Source organism: Pristiophorus japonicus, chromosome 5, assembly GCF_044704955.1.
Source record: "Pristiophorus japonicus isolate sPriJap1 chromosome 5, sPriJap1.hap1, whole genome shotgun sequence".
In the NCBI taxonomy this organism is placed as follows: domain Eukaryota; kingdom Metazoa; phylum Chordata; class Chondrichthyes; family Pristiophoridae; genus Pristiophorus; species Pristiophorus japonicus.
This window is the reverse complement of record NC_091981.1, coordinates 276154989-276175326: the sequence shown is the minus strand read 5'-3', so window position 1 is coordinate 276175326 and position 20338 is coordinate 276154989. Positions and strand designations below refer to the sequence as shown.

Here is a 20338-nt window from a genome sequence, read left to right as displayed (position 1 = left end):
CCTTACATGATAAACTCTGACCTATCTCTAGCACTTGTATTGTGGCCTCTTGTATTCTTGCCCCTGCAGCCCTTTTTGTCCTGCTGCTCTGCTATTTCTCACTCCCATCATTTTCTCGACCTCCAACCCATCTTCTTCACAGCACAGTGTTCCTCACATTGCATCCCCTGTTGCAGCACTCGCTCATCCTTATATCCTCTGCTCCATCTCATCCCTCATCACAGATCACCTAATGCGTCCCTGTCTGAGCCCCTATCCACCTGCCCCCTCATCTGCATGACACATCCTTATTCCTTCTACTTAGCGGTTGCACTGACTGCCTGCATTCCCCTCTGGCTGCCTCCCCTTCCTTCTCTGTCCCAACCGCCCTTCCCATCCCCATATGTGCCTGCCTTTCCCCCATTCCTCCCTCTGTCACTTCCCCTCAAAAACTCCTTCTGTGTCTGTCCTCCATCCCCCTTCTTTTGTGCTTAGTTACATCGAGTCTACAGCACAAAAACAGGCCATTCTGTGCCAGCGTTTATGCTCCACACATGTTTCCTCTCAACCTTCCTCATCCAACACTATCGGCATATCCCTCTACTCCTTTCTTCTTTATGCACTTATCTAGCTTCCCCCTCAATGCATCTATGTTATTCGCCTAAACTGCTCTTTATGGTAACGTGTTCCAGATTCTTACCAGTCTTTGGGTAAAGAAGTTTTGCATGAATTTCCGTTTGGATTTAATAACAACTATCTTATATTTATGATCTCTAGTTTTGGACACCCGCACAAGTGGAAACATCTTCTCTACATTTACCCTGTCAAACCCTTTCATAATCTTAAAGACCTCTATCAGGCCACCCTCAGCCTTCACTAGTGAAGAGCCCCAGCATGTTCAGCATTTCCTTTTAAGTATATCCTCTCAGTTCATATATACCGTCTACGTTTTTAAAAATGTATTTGTTCATGGGATGTGGGCGACACTGATAAGGACAGCATTTATTGCTCATCCCTAATTGCCCTTGAGATGAACCGCTATACTTTTTGTAGCGGTTTGGTACAACTGAGTGCCTTGTTAGGCCATTTCAGAGGACAGTTAAGAGTCAACTACACTGCTATGGATCTGGAGTCACATATAGGCCAGGTAAGGACGCAGATTTCCTTCCCTAAATGACATAAGTGAACCAGATGGGTTTTTACGGCAATCCGGTAGTTTCATGGTCATCATTACTGGCACTAGCTTTTTAATTCCAGATTTATTTAATTAACTGAATTTAAAGTCCCCAGCTGCCGTGGTGGGATTTGAGCTCATGATTCCGGATCATTAGTCCAGGCCTCTGGATTACTTGTCCAGTAACATAACCACTATGCTAACGTTCATGATAATGTACACAACTTATATACACAATATAGATTGGAGTGTAGCTATTGTAACCTCACTTTTTAAAATAGGAGGGAGAGAGAAAACAGGGAATTATAGACATGTTAGCCTGACATCGGTAGTGGGGAAAATGTTGGAATCAATTATTAAAGATGTAATAGCAGCACATTTGGAAAGCAGTGACAGGATCGGTCCAAGTCAGCACGGATTTATGAAAGGGAAAGCATGCTTGACAAATCTTCTGGAATTTTTTGAGGATGTAACTAGTAGAGTGGACAAGGGAGAACCAGTGGATGTGGTGTATTTGGACTTTCAAAAGGCTTTTGACAAGGTCCCACACAAGAGATTAGTGTGCAAAATTAAAGCACATAGTACTGGGGTAATGTATTGACGTGGATAGAGAATTGGTTGGCAGACAGGAAGCAAAGAGTAGGAATAAACCGGTCCTTTTCAGAATGGCAGGCAGTGACTAGTGGGGTACCGCAAGGTTCAGTGCTGGGACCCCAGCTATTTACAATATATATTAATGATTTAGACGAAGGAATTGAATGTAATATCTCCAAGTTTGCAGATGACACTAAGCTGGGTGGCAGTGTGAGCTGTGAGGAGAATGCTAAGAGGCTGCAGGGTGACTAGGACAGGTTAGGTGAGTGGACAAATGCATGGCAGATGCAGTATAACGTAGATAAATGTGAGGTTATCCACTTTGGTGGCAAAAACAGGAAGGCAGAATATTATCTGAATCGTGACAGATTAGGAAAAGGGGAAGTGCAATGAGACCTGGGTGTCATGGTACATCAGTCATTGAAAGTTGGCATTCAGGTACAGCAGGCGGTGAAGAAGGCAAATGGCATGTTGGCCTTCATGAGTATAGAAGCAGGGAGGTCTTACTGCAGTTGTACAGGGCCTTGGTGAGGCCACGTTTTGAATATTGCGTACAGTTTTGGTCTCCTAATCTGAGGAAGGATATTCTTGCTATTGAGGGAGTGCAGCAAAGGTTCACCAGACTGATTCCCGGGATGACAGGACTGACATATGAAGAAAGACTGGATCGACTAGGCTTATATTCACTGGAATTTAGAAGAATGAGAGGGGATTTCATAGAAACATATAACATTCTGACAGGACTGGACAGGTTAGATGCAGGAAGAATGTTCCCGATGTTGGGGAAGTCCAGAACCAAGGGTCACAGTCTAAGGATAAGGGGTAAGCCATTTAGGACCGAGATGAGGAGAAACTTCTTCACTCAGAGAATTGTGAACCTGTGGAATTCTCTACCGCAGAGAGTTGTTGATGCCAGTTCGTTAGATATATTCAAAAGGAAGTTAGATGTGGCCCTTACGGCTGAAGGGATCGAGGGGTATGGAGAGAAAGCAGGAATGGGGTACTGAGGTGAATGATCAGCCATGATCATATTGAATGGTGGTGCAGGCTCGAAGGGTCGAATGGCCTACTCCTGCACCTATTTTCTATGTTTCTATGGTAGGGTTTACTGGTGTCTTCTTTGACCCCGCCATCTCCTGCAAGAATTCTCCCTCTTTACAGGATGCCACTTCCAGGCGTCAAGGAACAATGCCAATTTACCCCAGTGATTAGTAGGAGTCTGGGGAGGTCACAACTGCACAACGAAAGGATGCCTGCAACTGAGGTAGCAAGCAGGCCCACGTGTGGGTGGAGACAGAGGATTTCATTGAGAGGGGGAACTATAGAGTCCGAGGTTCTGCTGAAGCCAGGTGATTTTCAATAATAATTTTAATTAATACACAAAGTAATTAAAAGCTATGTATATGTGAGAATGAAAATGTAAAAAAAAGTAAAATATATATTTTTTCTAGTTGAAGCTTAAATTTTCAGCAGCCATTCTTGTATAGGGTTCCCATCGTAACTTTGGTGGAAACCCTGAGAAACGGCGTAAATCTACAAGGTTTCCACTGAAGTAACAGCAAGTGATCGGAGAAACTCTGTAAAAATTCCACCCATCAAATGTTTTACTACTTACCTTGTGGAAGCCCACGAGAAAAAAAAATCAACATGGAGGCCAACCTGGCACAGAGACTTGCTTCAGAGCCACCCGATCATTGACGGAGAATCAAGGGGTATGGGGATCGGGTGGGAAAGTGGAGTTGAGTTTGAAGATCAGCCAATGGCGGAGCAGACGCAAAGGGCCGCACGGCCTACTCCTGTTCATAATTCTTTATGTTCTTATCACACCATTAATTGTGAAAAGTTTACATAGGAAAAACCCATTGTAAATGTGGACAGATGAATTTGGATGAAAAACACAAGCGTGACAAAAACGTGACAAGAGAATGTATTATGGGTAGATATTACTGATAAGAGTTACATATGTGAACATTGAATTTAAAGCATTTTAAGCAGAACTTTTTTTTTTTAAGTCTTAAATTTTGAATGCTTCCTTCTGGTGCCAAAGGATAAGGCTATTTGAAATATTGGTTGTCGGACGGAAGTATTCAAAATCAATCACCCCACATAAGAAATAGGAGCAGGAGTAGGCCATTTGGCCTCTTGAATGGCGGAGCAGGCTCGAGAGGCCAAATGGCTTATTCCTGCTCTTATTTCTTATGTTCACACGAACATTATCAGGAATCATTTTAACTTTCATCGGCAAATTGCAAGTTTTGTTTTGAAGTAGTACTGCTTTTTTGAAAATAACAGATTTTTAATCAATATGTTTGCGAAAGGGATTTAAACATTTCACTACTTATACTTTTCAACCCTTCAGTCTTGGCCTAAGAAATGGTGTACCCATTAAATTTTTCAAATATGACCTTTTAAAGAACACTAGAGCTATGGGGAAAAGAGCGGGACGAATTGGATTGCTCTTTCAAAGAGCCGGCACAGGACCGATAGGCCGAATGGCCTCCTTCTGTGCTTATATGATTCTATGAACATAGATTCAGCTCTCTTGAAGTTCATGATGATGTGCAGCACACATAGAAGATAAAAACAGTTTTAAAAATTCGTATTTTCAACATAAAATATTTTTCTTGTATTTATTCTCACCTGCACAATAAGATTCACCAGGTATAAATATTAGAACCTTTCCTGAGTTTTTTTCCTTTAGAACCCTGTGATTTTGGATTGTTTAAGCACAACATGGTGTAGATATTTTCAAGCATTGTACACAGAACTTAATTTACAACTGATAAACCCCCTTCTTACCACTTCCAATTACAAATGAAACAGGACAGGAAGGACGACAAATGAAAAGGATGGGTTGCATTAAACAGCATTGTGGTTAAATATTTTTTTTTAATTTAAGCACTTCATATGAAACTCCCCAAAGAACAGGTTATAATATATGTGTATATAAACTGTGAATTAGAATGCTTAAAATTTCCATTAATAGGACCAATCTGATCTCCACCACAAAAAGTATTTCTGGGATTTTGCTGCAGTTGATGTGACTGGAGTGTATATTAAGGGTACGTACTGGACACGCCGACATGCACAAAGAACATATGCATCCCAAAAGGAGCTTTCAAGGAGAGGCCTGGATTAGCCCCTTTCCCCTAAAGATCAGACCAAAACTAGCTGGAGAATTTCCACTGAAAATAATAGAAATCCTCGACAATCTGCACATTGAGGGGGAGGGAGGAGGGGGGGGGGGGGGGGGGGGGGGGAGGGGGGCTAAACCTCCACCTGACCTCGTTTAGGGTCAAATCACAGTTAAAGGGTTAATCTAGATTTGCCCACTGGGAAAGCCGATGAATAGACTTCAGTTAACCAGAACAATTAGCAGTACGTAAAATAAAAAGGTATTTTACTCATGTGTGTGATCACGGAGTATCTCCAGTGGTCCTCGTTTAGGAATGAATGCGGAAGGGTTAAAGGAGCTGGACCCCTCCATCTGTAATAATAAAAGAGCACCTGCTCGCAATACTGCTTCGTGGATGAAGAGAAACAATAGCAAATTCTTGTTTATTGTCCCTCGTGGTGTTCTTTGAGAAAATAAACCTATGCTTGACCAGCTTTTGCCACGATTTGCACAGATACGGTTTATATTCTGCGACGGCGGCGCCAGGCGGTTGCCAGGCGACAGCAGCTCCATCTGGCCTGGCTGTCCCAGGCCCTGGCCCGCGCATGAGGGCTTGCGTGGTGGCTAGTAACACCAGCCGGTACTCGCTCAGCAGCTTCTCCAGGCACTCAACGCAGCGGCAGAGATTGGCTTCCTGCTGGCTAAAGCTCTCCCCACCGTTGAGCCGGTCGATCCAATAGAAGGCGGACATGCTGTCCACGATAAGCAGGCAAAGGGCAGGGTGGCTGCAAACCATGCCTTCGAGCGAGTGGAGCAGGAGCAGCAGCTGGGTACTGCTACTGCAGTGAACGAGAAACAGGTGAGCCAGGCACTGTTTAACCGTTTCCTCCGTGCTCTGCGCCAAACGGTGCTCCAGAATGGTGACCAGGCGAAGCATGTCAAAATGGTAGTCTGTGTCGATGAAAACAACCTCGACCTGGAGCCCACCCGTTGATTCTGGGAGGATACAGGAGGCCATCAGGTGATAAAGCATTTCTGTCTTCCCTGCTCCTTCTGGACCGTGGAACTCAACAGTATCTCCTGTAAAGCGCAGAAGCGAAAGTTAGCACCAGACTGCAAAAAGCACAAAAGCTGTATTTTTTAAAAACTTAATTCCAAAACAAGCAACATTTCCCCTGATTGCACAGTGAATACTCCACTATGGTACAGGTACAGCGTCGAGAATCCGGAGTTCCGGAATCCGTACTGTTCCGGAATGCGGGACGATCCGTGGAGGGGTCATCTGGAATCTGTTTCAGAATCCGGACCCCCGCCAACCTCTCTCCCACCGACCTCTTACCTGCCTTGGCTGACCTTGCTCCCACTCAACCCCCACTGCTGCCGCTTGACCGCCCCCCCCCCCCCACACACCCTACCTACCTACTTTGGCCCAGATGTTTCCGGACTCGGGATGTCGGAAAGACGTTCCGAAGTCCGGAAATAAACGGAATCTGGAGTGGCCTCGGTCCCGAAGCTTCCAGATTCTCGACGCTGCACCTGTAGCATAGTGGTTATGTTACTGCACTAGTAATCCAGAGATCTGAACTGATGATCTGGAAGCTTGAGTTCAAATCCCACCACAGCAGCTGGGGAATTTAAATTCAATTAATTAACTAAATCTGGAATAAAAAGCTAGTGCCAGTAATGGTGACCATGGGGCTCAATTTTGCCCAACCCCTTTTTCGGCGTACTTAAGACTTTGCGCACTGCGCCGGAAAAAAGTCGCCCATCCTGGCTGCTCTTTCGAGTCGCCGGAGTCCCAGCGTGGCGTTCATTGTGAAGTGGGGGCGGAGCAACAGGCCAGCGCCGAAAACAATGCCGGCACCTGCGCACATGCGCAGTGAAGTCTGCGCGCATGCTCCTGCCCTCCCAGCGTATCCTGCGGGTTGTGAGCAGGACCCGATGCTCGAAGCCCCTATCCCCGGCCGAAGGGACACCCCGATCTCGCCGCACCCCATCCCCAGCCGAGTGAACTCCCGCACCGGCCGGCCGAGTTTACCGGGCCGAGGTAGGACTTAGTTTTATTTTTTATTCATTGATGGTTGTGCTTGAGAGTTTTGATTGGAGGGGGGGAGGAGAGTTTTGGGGGGGGGGGGGGGCGGGGGCAGAGAAAGAGTGTTTTGATGGGGGGAGGGGGAGGAGATTTTTGGGGGAGGGGGGAGAAAGAGTGTTTTGATGGGGGATGGGGGACTTGATTCTGGCATAAAGGTAGGACTTCAATGTTTTATTTGTTATTGATTGATTGATTATTACTTTTTGTGGTTTGTTTCGTGCTTTGTAAGTCTTGGTGCAGGTCGTCAGCTTCCTTCTATTTTTTATTTGTTATTGAATGCTTATTTTTGTGCTTTGTTTAGTGCTTTGTAAGTCTTGGTGCTTTAAATGTACTAACCTGCGCCAATTTCTTAACTGCCCGCAAGGTTTTTCGGAACTGGCCACATATACTGACCTAAGTCGATTTGGTGTAAGTTTTAGCTGGCCAAAGTGGCATAAATGGCCAAAACCGGCGTAAGTGTCTGGGAACGCCCCTTTTGAAAAAAAAACTGAACTAAAAAAAAAATCATACCTAACTGACTTACTCTGGAGCAAATTTTTTTGGGGAAAATGGCATTTTTTAATTTATGCCAAAAAAAACAACTTACTCCAAAAAAATTGATGCAAGTCATGACCAAAATTGAGCCCCATGAAACTATCGGACTGTTGTAAAAACTCATCTGTTTCATTAATGCCCCTTTAGGGAAGGAAATCTGGCGTCCTTACCCGGTCTGGCCTATATATGATCCCAGACCCACAGCAATGTGGTTCACGCTTAATTGAAATGGCCTTGCGAGCCAATCAGTTGTACCAAACTGCCACAAAGAAGTATACAGCATTCACCACCACCTTCTCAAGGGCAATTAGGGATGGGCCTTGTCAGCGATGCCCACATTCCAGGAACAAATAAAAAAAAAACTACAGATTGAGAAAAATCAAAGTGGAATCACTTAGTAATGTCCATGCATTTATTTAAATGCTGTAATTAGTGTAAGTTGGTTTCCATTAATTACAGTCGAGGTTAATATTGCAAAGTACAAAGGCTCTTATCATTTTCAGACTGACATTTATTTAGTAATATACAACGGACTGACTGTGGTTAAAGTTTGCTGAAATCTGCAGCATTCCCAATGGCTCAACTGGTTAAGACACATGAGCCAGAAAGGCTGAGGTAGGACCTAGGTTTGATCTCTGCGCCAAGGTATCCGAATGCAACCGAGGCCATGGTACAGGTGCTACAACTGACCTGTGCCCCAGGGTTAGGATTGAGCGGGGTGTCTGCTCCAGTAATCTGGAAGTGCATGTGTAGCGATATTGGGCGAGGATTAGACCAGGCTCAGTTGTGATATTCTCCGGTGTCATGCAGACACTCACGCGAAGAAAGCCATGTGGAGAAAATACTGGAGAAAAATTTGCTGCGCCCATAGAGTCAACAAGTTCAAGGGGAGAAGTGAGGCAGCGAGACAAAATACAAAAAACATGGTCTTTCAAATTTACATTCCCTCCCCGACAGTAAAATGGTCTCAAACTTTAAAAAATAAGCACTTCTGTTATGTTATTTTCGTGCAGCTGCTACTTTAACCTGCATACAATCATAGAAGGAGGCCATTCAGCCCATTGTGTCTGTACCAGCCTAATCCCACTTTCCAGCTCTTGGTCCGTAGCCTTGCAGGCAACGGCACTTCAAGTGCACATCCAAGTTCTTTTTAAATGCGATGAGGGTTTCTGCCTCTACCACCCTTTCAGGCAGTGAATCTCAGATTTAAAGTAACCATCTGTCAAGATTTCAAACAAGTTGGTAACAACACGGACAACCGGTTAGTCCCTTTAATCAGCTAGTGGTTCCATAATGCAAAGCTCCCTCCTCATCAACAGAGTTCTGTTCGATTTGCATCAACACAGATTCAACAATGGTCCTATCAGATGATTGTAAATATTGTAAATACAAGTAACCAGGAGAAGCTATACATGAGTGAGAGTCTGAGAGAAGGCGTTTGCAGGTTACCATTGGAACGAGCCGCACAACCCTCTGCGTGAACAAATTTCCCCGCAAATCCCCTCTAAACCTTCGACCAATTACTTTAAATTTATGCCCTCTGGTTGTTGACCCCTCTGCTAAGGGAAATAGGCCCTTTCAACCGCTATATCTCAGCCCCTCATAATTTTATTCACCTCAATGAGGTCTCTCCTCAGCCTTCTCTGTTCCAAGGAAAACAAACCCAGCCGATCCAATCTGTCCTCATAGCTTAGATTCTCCACTCCTGACAACATCCTTATAAATCTCCTTTGTACCCTCTCCAGTGCAATCACGTCCTTCCTGTAATGTGGTGACCAGAACTGCACGCAGTACTCCAGCTGTGACCTAACCAGTGTTTTATACAGTTCAAGTACAATCCCCCTGCTCTTGTATTCTATGCCTCGGCTAATAAAGGCAAGTATTCCATATGCCTTCTTAACCACCTTATCTACCTGGCCTGCTACCTTCAGGGATCTGTGGACATGCACTCCAAGGTCCCTTTGTTCCTCTACACTTCTCAGTGTCCTACCATTTAAGGTGTATTCCCTTTCCTTGTTAGCCCTCCCCAAATGCATTACCTCACACTTCTCTGGATTAAATTCCATGTGCCACTGTTCTGCTCACCTGACCAGTTGATTGATAGCTTCCTGCAGTCTGTAGCTTTCTTCTTCATTATCAACCACACAGCCGATTTTAGTGTCATCTGCAAACTTCTTAATCATACCCCCTGCATTCAAGTCGGCAAGCTGATTCTCCTTGGCAACGGTAATGCTAGAATTGGAAAGGACACAGACCTCTGGGGAGGCGTGATTGGCAGAGAGGGTGTAGGGAAAATCAACTCCAACAGTACCCTCCTTCTGACGAAATGCTTAGAACATGGTCTTGCCATAACCAACACCTTGTTCAGTCAGAGAGATAAGTACAACACCTCATGGCAACACCCTAGCTCCAAGCACTGGCATCCGCTAGACTAAGTCATCGTCCGAGCGAGGGACCGCAAGGACGTCCGCATCATCTGCGTCATGACAAGAGCTGACCACTGCTGGACTGATCACCATATAATCTGCTCTGTTATTTCCATCAAGGTAGCCCCAAAACAGCGGCAGCAACAGAAATGTTGCTGCAGGAAAATCAACACTGGAGCACTCAAAGACCCTGCAAAGAAAGCCCTATTCAGCCAGTGCCTCACAACCAACCTGACGACTTCCAGTGAACCGAATACACAGAGTGTCCATAGTGCCTACTCTGCCCTCAAGGCCTCCATAATTAGCACCTGTGAAGAGACGCTTGGTCACTCCACCAGGAAACATCAAGACTGGTTTGATGAGAACGACCAGGAGATCCAGGAACTAATAAGCCGCAAGCACAAGTCATTCTTGAACTGGAAACAGCAACACAACTCGCGATCAAGAAAGCAGCTCTACAGACATCTGAATGCCGAGGTCCAACAAAAAACTCGCGACCTAAAAACAGATAGTGGGTGGAAAAAGCGCAGGAGATCCAGCAACTAGTCGACAACCACAACATGCGTGGATTCTTTCCAATTACGGCCCAAGTACCCCACTGAGGGCCAAGAACGGAGAGGTACTCATCAAGGACAGAGAGGCAGTCAGTGCCCGCTGGAAGGAGCACCTTGAAGATCTACTTCACCAAGACTCTGTCTTCGGCGTGCGTGTCCTCGACTCCATCCCGCAGCTTGCTACCCGCCACCACCTCAGCACAATTCCAGCCCAGCATGATGCTGAAAAGGCCATCCGACAACTGAAGAACAAGGCCTCAGAAGCAGATAGAATCCCCGCCAAAGCACTAAAGCATGGTGGAGCAGCACTACGGGTCTGAATCCATGAACTAATTTCTCTTATTTGGAAGGAGGAGAGCATGCCAAGGGATCTCAGAGACATTGTAATCGTGACCATCTTCAAGAAAGGTGACAAGTCCGATTGCGATAATTACAGAGGAATTTCCCTGCTGTTTGTCACAGGGAAAGTCATTGCAAGAATTCTCCTCAATTGCCTTCTCCCAGTGGCTGAAGAGCTCCTCCCAGAATCGCGATGTGGATTTCACCCACTAAGAGGCACAATGGACATGATCTTCACCGCGCGTCAAATTCAAGAAAAATGCAAGGACCAGAAACAACATCTGTACCTCACAAAGGCCTTCGACACTGTCAACCGTGAGGGATTATGGACTGCCCTCTTCAAATTCGGCTGCCCTCAAAAGTGTGTCACCATCCTCCGCCTTTTTCACGATGACATGCAAGCCGTGATCCTAACCAACAGATCCACCACAGACACAATACATGTGTGGACCGGGATGAAGCAAGGCTGTGACATCGCAGCAACGCTCTTCTCGATCTTCCTTGCTGCAATGTTCCATCTCACCTTCAATAAGCTCCCCGCTGGAGTGGATATAATCTACAGAACAAACGGGAAACTGTTCAACCTCCAGTCCAGATCCAAGGTTATCCCATCCTCTGTTATTGAATTACAGTACGCAGATGACACTTCTTCGAAGCGTACGAGAGTATGGGCCTTACACTAAACATCCGTAAGACAAAGGTTCTCGACCAACTTGCCCCCGCCACACAGTACTGCCCCCCCGATTATCAAGATCGATGATGAGACCCTTGGACAATGTGGACCACTTTTCATACCTTGGAACCCTACTGTCAACAAGAGTAGACATCGATGACAAAGTCCAACACCGCCTTCAGTGTGCCAGTGCAACCTTCGGTCGCCTGAGGAAGAAAGTGACCAGGACCTCAAACTCGGCTCCAAGCTCATGGTCTACAGAGAAGTAGTGATACCCGCCCTCCTATAAGCTTCAGAGACATGCACGATGTACAGCATGCACCTCAAAGCACTGCAAAAGTGCCACCAACGCTGCCTCCACAAGATCCTGCAAATCCATTGGCAGGATAGTCGCACCTATGTCAGTGCTCTCGCTCAGGCCAACATCCCCAGCTTCGAAGTATTGATCACGCTCCGAAGTGTTGATCTCCCATTGAGGACACTTCAGATGGACGGGCCACATCGTTCGCATGCTCGATACGAGATTCCCAAAACAAGTGCTCCACTTAGAGCTCCGACAAGGCAAGCGAATCCCTGGTGAGCAGAGGAATCGCTTGAAGGACACCCTCAAAGCCTCCTTGAAAAAGTGCAACATTCCCACCTACACCTGGGAATTCCTGGCCCAAGACCACTCAAAATGGAGAAGGATCCGGGAAGGCGCCAAACACCTTGAGTCTCTTCGCCGGGAGCATGTGGAAGCCAAGCGCAAACAGCGGAAAGAGCGCACGACAACCCGAGCACCCCACCACCCGCTTGGATTTATGAAGGGGAAGTCATGTTTGACAAATTTGCTGGAGTTCTTCAAGGATGTAACGAACAGGGTGGATAAAGAGGAACCAGTGAATGTGGTGTATTTGGACTTCCAGAAGGCATTTGACAAGATGCCACATAAAAGGTTACTGCACAAGATAAAAGTTCACGGGTTGGGGGTAATATATTAGCATGGATAGAGGATTGAGTAACTAACAGAAAACAGAGTCAGGATAAATGGTTCATTCTCTGGTTGGCAACCAGTATCTAGTGGGGTGCCGCAGGGATCAGTGCTGGAACCCCAACTATTTACAATCTATATTAACGACTTGGAAGAAGGGACTGAGTGTAACGTAGCCAAGTTTGCTGACGATACAAAGATGGGAGGAAAAGCAATGTGTGAGGAGGACACAAAAAATCTGCAAAAGGACAGAGACAAGCTATGTGAGTGGGCAAAAATTTGGCAGATGGAGTGTAATGTTGGAAAGTGTGAGGTCATGCACTTTGGCAGAAAGAGCAAGTTATTATTTAAATGGAGAAAGATTGCAAAGTGCCGCAGTACAGTGGGACCTGGGGGTACTTGTGCATGAAACACAAAAGGATAGTATGCAGGTGCAGCAAGTGACCAGGAAGGCCAATGGTATCTTGGCCTTTATTGCAAAGGGTATGGAGTATAAAAGCAGGGAAGTCTTGCTACAGCTATATAAGGTATTGGTGAGGCCACACCTGGAATACTGCATGCAGTTTTGGTTTCCATATTTACGAAAGGATATGCTTGCTTTGGAGGCTGTTCAGAGAAGATTCACTCGATTGATTCCGGGGATGAGGATGTTGACTTATGAGGAAAGGTTGAGTAGGTTGAGCCTCTACTCATTGGAATTCAGAAGAATGAGAGGTGATCTTATTGAAATGTATAAGATTATGAGGGGGCTTGACAAGGTGGATGCAGAGAGGATGTTTCCACTGATGGGGGGAGACTAGAACTAGAGGGCATGATCTTAGAATAAGGGGCCGCCCATTTAAAACAAGATGAGGAGAAATTTCTTCTCTCAGAGGGTTGTTAATTTGTGGAATTCGCTGCCTCAGAGAGCTGTGGAAACTGGGTCATTGAATTAATTTAAGACAGAAATAGAGTTTCTTAAACAACAAGGGGATAAGGGATTATGGGGAGCGTGCCGGGAAGTGGAGCCGAGTCCATGATCAGATCAGCCATGATCTTATTAAATGGCGGAGCAGGCTTGAGGGGCCGTATGGCCTACTCCTGCTCCTATTTCTTATGTTCCTACGTCCCTTCACCTGTGATAGAGACTGTAGGTCCCACATTGGACTCTTCAGTCACCCGAGAACTCAATCATGTGGAAGCAAGTCTGAGGGACTGCCTAAGACCTATTCAACTAAGTGTTTCCACAGTGGCTACACCTTGTGAGGTGGAAGGCTGTTGATCTCCCATTGAGGACACTTCAGATGGCCATGGTGGACAACCTGATGCAGCCCTGGGCCCAGACTGCAGCATCTCGGTGTGGACCGGGGAAGGCTGGCCCAGCTGGCTGTATGGCACTAACAAGGTCCCGCATTGGACTCTTCAATCACCTGAGAAATCATTTTTAGTGTGGAAGCAAGTCATCCTTGACTCCAAGGGTCTGCCTAAGAGAGAAGAGACCACTAATAAGGGCACCGGTGGAGTGGATGACGGGGAGCAGACACGGCGTCGTTCCAAGAGTGTTATGAGTGATGGAGCTGCAGGTGTGAGGAGAGAGTAGTTGCGATGAAAGGTAGGATTTTTTACTTAACAACTCTATGGCGGTCATTGGAGCCATAAACTGGAAGCTCATCTCTTTGCACTAACCTCCTCATCCACCTCTTCCCACTTGCAATGGAGGTGTTGACTGGAGAGCTTTCTTTCAGGGGGAAACAGGATCTCTTTCCTCCTGTCCACTGCCTGAACTAGGGTATCCAAACAAAAATCATGGAACTGGCAAGAGGGGGTGGGGGAGGGCTCAATAAACAGTTCTTGCAGCCAATTACTTCCTTCTGAAGTATCCCAGCCATCAGTAGTCAGAGTGCACCTTCCCCTTTCAGAGGTGCAGGCTGCCTTTAAGTGGCATCAGATACACATGAGTCCCCACTGCCACCTCCCACTTTACTCCCAACTGGAATGTAGCCAATAAGCAGCGCTACCTGCAAACCTGACTCAATATAATGAGCTGCCAGCACCAATTTCACATACTCCCTGTGCCCATGTGAACAGCTCGAGTCCCACATCCTACGCACCTGGTTTTCTAGGCCCATCTATCTTCGTGACGTTGATCGATGGATAAATATTGGCCAAGACACAGAGAACTCCCCTGCTCTTCTTTGAACAGTGCCATAGGATCTTTTATATAGCGGTTTATCACATCCTCAGGAGGCTCAAAGTGCTTTACAATAAATTCCTTTTTGACGTGTAGCCACTTTCACTGAGGCAAATGCAGCAGCTTATTTGTACACAGCAAAGACCACACAAACAGAAAATCGCAATGACCTCAATTAAAGTGAAAAAGTTGCCTTTTCTCCCCAACGCTGAACATGCAACTTCAGTACCCCATTCCTGCTTTCTCACCATACCCCTTGATCCCCCTAGTAGTAAGGACTACATCTAACTCCTTTTTGAATATATTTAGTGAATTGGCCTCAACAACTTTCTGTGGTAGAGAATTCCACAGGTTCACCACTCTCTGGGTGAAGAAGTTTCTCCTCATCTCGGTCCTAAATGGCTTACCACTTATCCTTAGACTGTGACCCCTTGTTCTGGACTTCCCAACATTGGGAACATTCTTCCTGCATCTAACCTGTCTAAACCTGTCAGAATTTTAAACGTTTCTATGAGATCCCCTCTCATTCTTCTGAACTCCAGTGAATACAAACCCAGTTGATCCAGTCTTTCTTGATATGTCAGTCCCACCATACCAGGAATCAGTCCGGTGAACCTTCGTTGCACTCCCTCAATAGCAAGAATGTCCTTCAAGTTCGGAGACCAAAACTGTACACAATACTCCAGGTGTGGCCTCACCAAGGCCCTGTACAACTGTAGTAACACCTCCCTGCCCCTTTATTCAAATCCCCTCGCTATGAAGGCCAACATGCCATTTGCTTTCTTAACCGCCTGATGTACCTGCATGCCAACCTTCAATGACTGATGTACCATGATACCCAGGTCTCGTTGCACCTCCCCCTTTCCTAATCTGTCACCATTCAGATAATAGTCTGTCTCTCTGTTTTTACCACCAAAGTGGATAACCTCACATTTATCCACATTATACTTCATCTGCCATGCATTTGCCCACTCACCTAACCTATCCAAGTCACTCTGCAGCCTCATAGCATCCTCCTCGCAGCTCGCACTGCCACCCAACTTAGTGTCATCTGCAAATTTGGAGATACAAATTTAATTCCCTCGTCTAAATCATTAAAGTACAATGTAAACAATGTAAACATCACAGAACCTTGCGGTAACCCACTAGTCACTGCCTGCCATTCTGAAAAGTACCCATTTACTCCTACTCTTTGCTTCCTGTCTGCCAACCAGTTCTCAATCCACGTCAGCACACTACCCCAATCCCATGTGCTTTAACTTTGCACATTAATCTCTTATAAGAATTAGGAACAGGAGTAGGCCATCTAGCCCCTCGAGCCTGCTCCGCCCACTCAACAAGATGACGGCTGATCTGGCCGTGGACCCGCTCCCCGTAACCCTTAATTCCCTTATTGGTTAAAAATCTATCTATCTGTGACTTGAAAACATTCAATGAGCTAGCCTTAACTGCTTCCTTGGGCAGAGAATTCCACAGATTCACAACCCTCTGGGAGAAGAAATTCCTTCTCAACTCAATTTTAAATTGGCTCCCCCGTATTTTGAGGCTGTGCTCCCTAGTTCTAGTCTCCCCTACCAGTGGAAACAACCTCTCTGCCTCTATCTTGTCTGTCCCTTTCATTATTTTAAATGTTTCTATAAGATCATCCCTCATCTTTCTGAACTCCAACGAGTAAAGACCCAGTCGACTCAATCTATCATCATAAGGTAACCCCCTCATCTCCGGAATCAGCCGAGTGAATCGTCTCTGTACCCCCTCCAAAGCCAGTATATCCTTCCTTAAGTAAGGTGACCAAAACTGCACGCAGTACTCCAGGTGCGGCCTCACCAATACCCTGTACAGTTGCAGCAGGACCTCCCTGCTTTTGTACTCCATCCCTCTCGCAATGAAGGCCAACATTCCATTCGCCTTCCTGATTACCTGCTGCACCTGCAAACTAACCTTTTGGGATTCATGCACAAGGACCCCCAGGTCCCTCTGCACCTCAGCATGTTGTAATTTCTCCCCATTCAAATAATATTCCCTTTTACTGTTTTTTATCCCAAGGTGGATGACCTCACACTTTCCGACATTGTATTCCATCTGCCAAACCTTGGCCCATTCGCTTAACATATCTTAATCTCTTTGCAGCCTCTCTGTGTTCTCTACACAACCCGCTTTCCCACTAATCTTTGTGTCATCTGCAAATTTTGTTACACTACACTCTGTCCCCTCTTCCAGGTCATCTATGTATATTGTAAACAGTTGTGGTCCCAGCACCGATCCCTGTGGCACACCACTAACCACCGATTTCCAACCCGAAAAGGACCCATTTATCCCGACTCTCTGCTTTCTGTTTGCCAGCCAATTCTCGATCCATGCTAATACATTTCCTCTGACTCCGCGTGCCTCTATCTTCTGCAGTAAGCTTTTGTGTGGCACCTTATCGAATGCCTTTTGGAAATCTAAATACACCACATCCATCGGTACACCTCTATCCACCATGCTCGTTATATCCTCAAGGAATTCCAGTAAATTAGTTAAACATGATTTCCCCTTCATGAATCCATGCTGCGTCTGCTTGATTGCACTATTCCGATCTAGATGTCCCGCTATTTCTTCCTTAATGATAGTTTCAAGCATTTTCCCCACGACAGATGTTAAACTAACCGGCCTATAGTTACCTGCCTTTTGTCTGCCCCCTTTTTTAAACAGAGGCGTTACATTAGCTGCTTTCCAATCCGCTGGTACCTCCCCAGAGTCCAGAGAATTTTGGTAGATTATAACGAATGCATCTGCTATAACTTCCGCCATCTCTTTTAATACCCTGGGATGCATTTCATCAGGACCAGGGGACTTGTCTACCTTGAGTCCCATTAGCCTGTCCAGTACTACCCCTCTAGTGATAGTGATTGTCTCAAGGTCCTCCCTTCCCACATTCCAGTGACCAGCAATTTTTGGCATGGTTTTTGTGTCTTCCAGTGTGAAGACCGAAGCAAAATAATTGTTTAAGGTCTCAGCCATTTCCACATTTCCCATTATTAAATCCCCCTTCTCATCTTCTAAGGGACCAACATTTACTTTAGTCACTCTTTTCCATTTTATATATCTGTAAAAGATTTTACTATCTGTTTTTATGTTTTGCGCAAGTTTACCTTCGTAATCTATCTTTCCTTTCTTTATTGCTTTTTTAGTCATTCTTTGCTGTTGTTTAAAATTTTCCCAATCTTCTAGTTTCCCACTAACCTTGGCCACCTTATACGCATTGGTCTTTAATTTGATACTCTCCTTTATTTCCTTGGTTATCCACGGCTGGTTATCCCTTCTCTTACCGCCCTTTTTTTTCACTGAAATATATTTTTGTTGAGCACTATGAAAGAGCTCCTTAAAAGTCCTCCACTGTTCCTCAATTGTGCCACCATTTAGTCTGTGTTTCCAGTCTACTTTAGCCAACTCTGCCCTCATCCCACTGTAGTCCCCTTTGTTTAAGCATAGTATGCTCGTTTCTGACACAACTTCCTCACCCTCAATCTGTATTACAAATTCAACCATACTGTGATCACTCATTCCGAGAGGATCTTTTACTAGGAGATCGTTTATTTTTCCTGTCTCATTACACAGGACCAGATCTAAGATAGCTTGCTCCCTTGTAGGTTTTGTAACATACTGTTCGAAGAAACAATCCCGTATGCATTCTATGAATTCCTCCTCAAGGCTACCCCGTGCGATTTGATTTGACCAATCGATATGTAGGTTAAAATCCCCCATGACTACTGCCGTTCCTTTTTCACATGCCTCCATTATTCCCTTGATTATTGCCCGCCCCACCGTGAAGTTATTATTTGGGGGCCTATAAACTACACCCACCGGTGACTTTTTCCCCTTACTATCTCTAATCTCCACCCACAATGATTCAACATTTTGTACATTCGAGCCAATATCGTCTCTCACAACTGCCCTGATATCATCCTTTATTAACAGAGCTACCCCATCTCCTTTCCCTTCTTGTCTATCTTTCCGAATCGTCAGATACCCCTGTATGTTTAATTCCCAGTCTTGGCCACCCTGCAACCATGTTTCTGTGTGTGGGACCTTGTCGAAAGCCTTCTGAAAGTCCAAATACACCACATCAACTGGTTCTTCCTTGTCCACTCTACTGGAAACATCCTCAAAAAATTCCAGAAGATTTGTCAAACATGATTTCCCTTTCACAAATCCATGCTGACTTGGGCCTATCATGTCGCCTCTTTCCAAATGCGCTGCTATGATATCCTTAATAATTGATTCCATCATTTAACCACTACCGATGTCAGGCTGACCGGTCTAGAATTCCCTGTTTTCTCTCCCTCCTTTTTTTAAAAAATGGGGTTACATTGACTCCCCTCCACTTCATAGGAACTGATCCAGAGTCTATGGAATGTTGGAAAATGACTGTCAATGCATCTGCTATTTCCAAGGCCACCTCCTTAAGTACTCTGGGATGCAGTCCATCAGGCCCTGGGGATTTATCGGCCTTCAATCCCATCAATTTCCCAACACAATTTCCCGACTAATAAGGATTTCCCTCAGTTCCTCCTTCTTACTAGACCCTCTGACCCCTTTTATATCCGGAATGTTGTTTGTGTCCTCCTTAGTGAATACTGAACCAAAGTACTTGTTCAATTGGTCTGCCATTTCTTTGTTCCCCATTATGACTTCCCCTGTTTCTGACTGCAGTGGACCTACGTTTGTCTTTACTAACCTTTTTCTCTTTACATATCTATAGAAGCTTTTGCAGTCCGTCTTAATGTTCCCTGCAAGCTTCCTCTCGTACTCTATTTTCCCTGCCCTAATCAAACCCTTTGTCCTCCTCTGCTGAGTTCTAAATTTCTCCCAGTCCCCGGGTTCGCTGCTATTTCTGGCCAATTTGTATGCCACTTCCTTGGCTTTAATACTATCCCTGATTTCCCTTGATAGCCACGGTTGAGCCACCTTCCCTTTTTTATTTTTACGCCAGACAGGGATGTAAAATTGTGGTAGTTAATCTATGCGGTCTCTAAATGTCTGCCATTGCCCATCCACTGTCAACCCCTTAAGTAGCATTCGCCAATCTATCCTAGCCAATTCACGCCTCATACCTTCAAAGTTACCCTTCTTTAAGTTCTGGACCATGGTCTCTGAATTAACTGTTTCATTCTCCTAATGTAGAATTCCACCATATTATGGTCACTCTTCCCCAAGGGGCCTCGCACAACGAGATTGCTAATTAATCCTCTCTCATTACACAACACGCAGTCTAAGATGGCCTCCCCCTAGTTGGCTCCTCGACATATTGGTCTCAAAAACCATCCCTTATGCACTCCAGGCAATCCTCCTCCACCATATTGCTTCCAGTTTGGTTAGCCCAATCTATATGCATATTAAAGTCACCCATGATAACTGCTGCACCTTTATTACATGCACCCCTAATTTCCTGTTTGATGCCCTCCCCAACATCACTACTACTGTTTGGAGGTCTGTACACAACTCCCACTAACGTTTTTTGCCCTTTGGTGTTCTGCAGCTCTACCCATATAGATTCCACATCATCCAAGCTAATGTCCTTCCTAACTCCTCTTTAACCAGCAATGCTACCCCACCTCCTGTTCCTTTTATGAATGTTGAATACCCTTGGATGTTGAGTTCCCAGCCCTGATCATCCTGGAGCCACGTCTCTGTAATCCCAATCACATCATATCTGTTAACATCTATTTGCACAGT

The 20338-nt window shown here is 45.5% G+C and overlaps 1 protein-coding gene across 1 annotated transcript in view; it reads right to left on the bottom strand.

Annotated features, from left to right (window-relative positions):
• Window positions 1-411: 411 nt before the first annotated feature.
• Window positions 412-20338, bottom strand: part of xrcc2 (X-ray repair complementing defective repair in Chinese hamster cells 2) — a 33285-nt gene continuing 13358 nt past the window's right edge. The window contains exon 3 of the mRNA XM_070880113.1: window positions 412-5942. Coding sequence (XP_070736214.1) covers window positions 5212-5942 — 731 coding nt within the window. The 3' untranslated portion in view covers window positions 412-5211. The remainder of the gene's footprint in view (window positions 5943-20338) is intronic.